The sequence below is a fragment of the Cibotium barometz genome, chromosome 42, assembly GCF_041138505.1.
Source record: "Cibotium barometz isolate CiBa-2024 chromosome 42, ASM4113850v1, whole genome shotgun sequence".
NCBI lineage: Eukaryota > Viridiplantae > Streptophyta > Polypodiopsida > Cyatheales > Cibotiaceae > Cibotium > Cibotium barometz.
Window position 1 is genome coordinate 5,852,824 of NC_141087.1, and position 3,173 is coordinate 5,855,996.

At 42.0% G+C, this 3,173-nt stretch overlaps 1 protein-coding gene across 1 annotated transcript; it reads right to left on the reverse strand.

Moving 5' to 3' along the window:
* Positions 1-315: 315 nt before the first annotated feature.
* Positions 316-1,838, reverse strand: LOC147614108 (uncharacterized). The gene is made up of 2 exons (XM_086780643.1): positions 1,333-1,838; positions 316-563 (listed from the first exon to the last, which is right to left on the reverse strand). The coding sequence occupies exons 1-2, from the start codon at positions 1,799-1,801 to the stop codon at positions 451-453; spliced, it is 582 nt and encodes a 193-aa protein (XP_086636769.1). The 5' UTR covers positions 1,802-1,838; the 3' UTR covers positions 316-450.
* Between the last annotated feature and the right edge of the window lie 1,335 nt (positions 1,839-3,173).

Here is a 3,173-nt window from a genome sequence, read left to right on the forward strand (position 1 = left end):
GCTAAAGCAAGAAACACTACATAGCAACCTACAGACCTCATTCCACAGTCTATTTAAATACTAGTTCAATTACTCACTGAATTCCTTGTATACATCTATAACAAGACACCACACCCTACCGAACCAGCTTCACTTTCTTACTATGCTTTTTAACGACTCTTGCTATCTCATGGATGGACCACCTAATGCACTACTAGAGAGTCTGATTAAATAACTCAAATTGGGACAATACCTTTAAACTGTCATTTGTTCGAGGTTTAATGACCATACACATGAGCATGCAAACTCTTGCATCGAGAGCATCAAAAATGCAACTCCAAACAACCTTCATGAAGTTTTATTCAGTGAGCAACCTGGTTCAGAGCCTTCTCAATCTCAATAACTAGAGGTTGAGTACCAAGAAATAGTTCAACATCCTCATACACATCACGGACTAACCTGCATCCAAACCTATGATACAACGGCACGACATTTAGCTATGGTTACCGGATAGCAAAAAACGTTCAAGATCATTGTTAAATTAACAAGCAGAATTCCAAAATCGCTCATGATGTTTGAGATACCTGTAACACACATAAAAAGTCTCAGAGCTCATACAGCGTACCTGCTATATGGGTGTGAAATTGTATGGCCACTAGGAACTCTTGGTTACACTACCACAAAGGCTGAAAATTACGAAGGCAAATCAAATTTTTAAGATAAAAAAGATACAATTCTTCATTACACCTGCACATGGACGTCCTCAATGAAGATCATGCAAACATCCCACTTGCTTGCAGACAGATTGGGGCATTGAATTAAACCTTAAAACAAATGTTGCTGTGGGAACAGAGCTACACAGTCTCTCTATGACTTGTTACATAGCTCCTCGGTAATGCTAATGATAACTGCACAACAAGTCATCATAAAAATGCCCTGGTTTTTTGCATAGGGAGCAGAAGGGCGGGAAACGGCCAAATTCAACCTGCACGACCACTGCACCGAGAGGACCCAAGTCAAGGGTCACATCGGGGGGTACCTTTTTGGTCCGGTCCCAGTAAAGCCAGACCTTCTGGGAGCAGGCATGTGTCATGTACTCATGGAATGGTGGCACAATCATGCTACTGCCCAGTTGGGCAGCTAGATCTTTCAAATGGGAGAGCAGGAACAAGGGGATGTTTGAAAATATGGCCCAGACGGGGTATCCGTTTTCGATGGGCTCAGACTCGGGGGAGAAGGAGGGCATGTATGGGAAAACCATCAAGGAGGTGCTGCCCCATGAGATGGAAGCCATGGCAAGCAAGGCATCAGCATGGGATTTGGATTGTAAAGAAGCGACAAGAAAGCCCTTACCCAGAAGCCACACGTGCTGGATGCCGTACGGCAGCATGGATTCGGAGTGGGCCCAGCACTGGAGCTCACAAGGGCGAGGGAGGGGCCTGCCATGGGCGAGGCCGGTGAAGTAAAGCATGACGAAACGCTCGCGGCAATCTTTGTAAGAAGCCAAGACTGTGGAAGGGTCCATGCTGAGCACAGGCCCGTGGCCTTTCTCACCGCTCTTACTGTGCAACAGAATCAAGTCGCTTACCTCTTTTGCCAAAGGCTCCTGCAAGGCTATGGCATCCTTCGACGACGCCCACGGCTCCCAGGATTCTGTCTCTCTAGAGGGAGTCCTGCACCATTCTGGTGTCCAGCCGTGATCAACATTCTGCTCCTGCTCCTGCTCCTCCTCCTCCTCCTCCTCCTGGCCATCATATGCGCTACCTTCTTGAGCTTTTGCTTCATAATCAGAGCATAACCACTCCTTACCCCGCTTCCTCATCAAATCGTGATAAATTGATCCACAAAAAACATAGCTTCTCAACTTTTTTCGGTGTTGCATATTCAGGTTTTTTTCGGTGTTGCATTAATTAGCTGCACTAATTAATATTATAACTTTAACAATCAAAGGGTTCGAATCTCATCACATGAAGGATTAAAGACAAGTATTTTAATTTAATAAACATTTGCTGAAAATAAAAAATATTTGACAAACAAAATATTCGTAAACGAAGGTTTGAAGATTAGACTTAAAGGCAAATTATAAATTCACGAAACAATTACTGAAAACAAGAATATCTGACAAATACAATAATGGAGAAGTCCTCAAATATTATATTATATATTATATTGACGAGAAAATATACAAGGAAAATTTGAGAAACACAAAATTGGAAAACTGCTGATCATATTGATGAGAAAATATACATGTGATAGTGCAAAGGCATGATAGTAAAAGCAATGTACATGTAATCACCATCTTCTCTGTGAAAATCACAGTATTACAGAGGGACTCCAAAACAAACTACAAAAAACCAGACTATTCCAGTGTATAACATTTTTACAGACACAATGTAAATTTAACTAGAGAAAACATCCCTCTTCCTCTGTAAGCCCAACATATTTACAGACGGAAGGTGATAATGGAACAAACTCATCACCATCCACGATTGCTTTTTTGAAGTTATATGTTTTCTCACAAGCAGAGAGATAAGATTAACTATAATTTGGCTCTGCTTGGGAACTACCATCATTATCATCTATAATAATAGGATTGTTCTGACTCCCAGGCCGCATGTTGGCATACGCTCCATTGTTCCTCGGATTTTCATCCTCATCGCTGTCCGAATGTTGGTATGCTGCATCAAAATATCTCCCTCTACCTCCAGGGTTCTCTGCAAAGAAAATCTCATCAATTTCGATGCACTGTGTTAGGTGAGGTAGTTTCATCACGTTCCAAATCGCAATGACCTCCTCCTGCTCATTCTGTTCCCTGTCTTTGGTATTATCCAGGACGCGGCAGGGTAGTACTTGCCTGTGCGTACCATTTTCAAAAGTGTGCTTTCAAGCGATGCACCTAGCTTGTTAGATACATAGTTATCCATAAAAACATAGGCTCTCTCAAAAAGATTTACAGGAGATAAACGAACTTTATTTTTAAGATCTGCATGTCCGTAGAGTGCGTAAAGTTGTCTGCCTCTAGTTATTTCTTCTGCTGATACATTGTGTGAGAAGAATTTGAAGTGTGCTTTGTGAAGATCTTTCATGTAATAACTGACAATGCCTTCGAATGTGTGCATTTGAATCTGTCATAGCCCTTTGCACATGACTATGGCTCCTTCTGGTTTACAGAACTCCCATCCTAGGTATCGTCT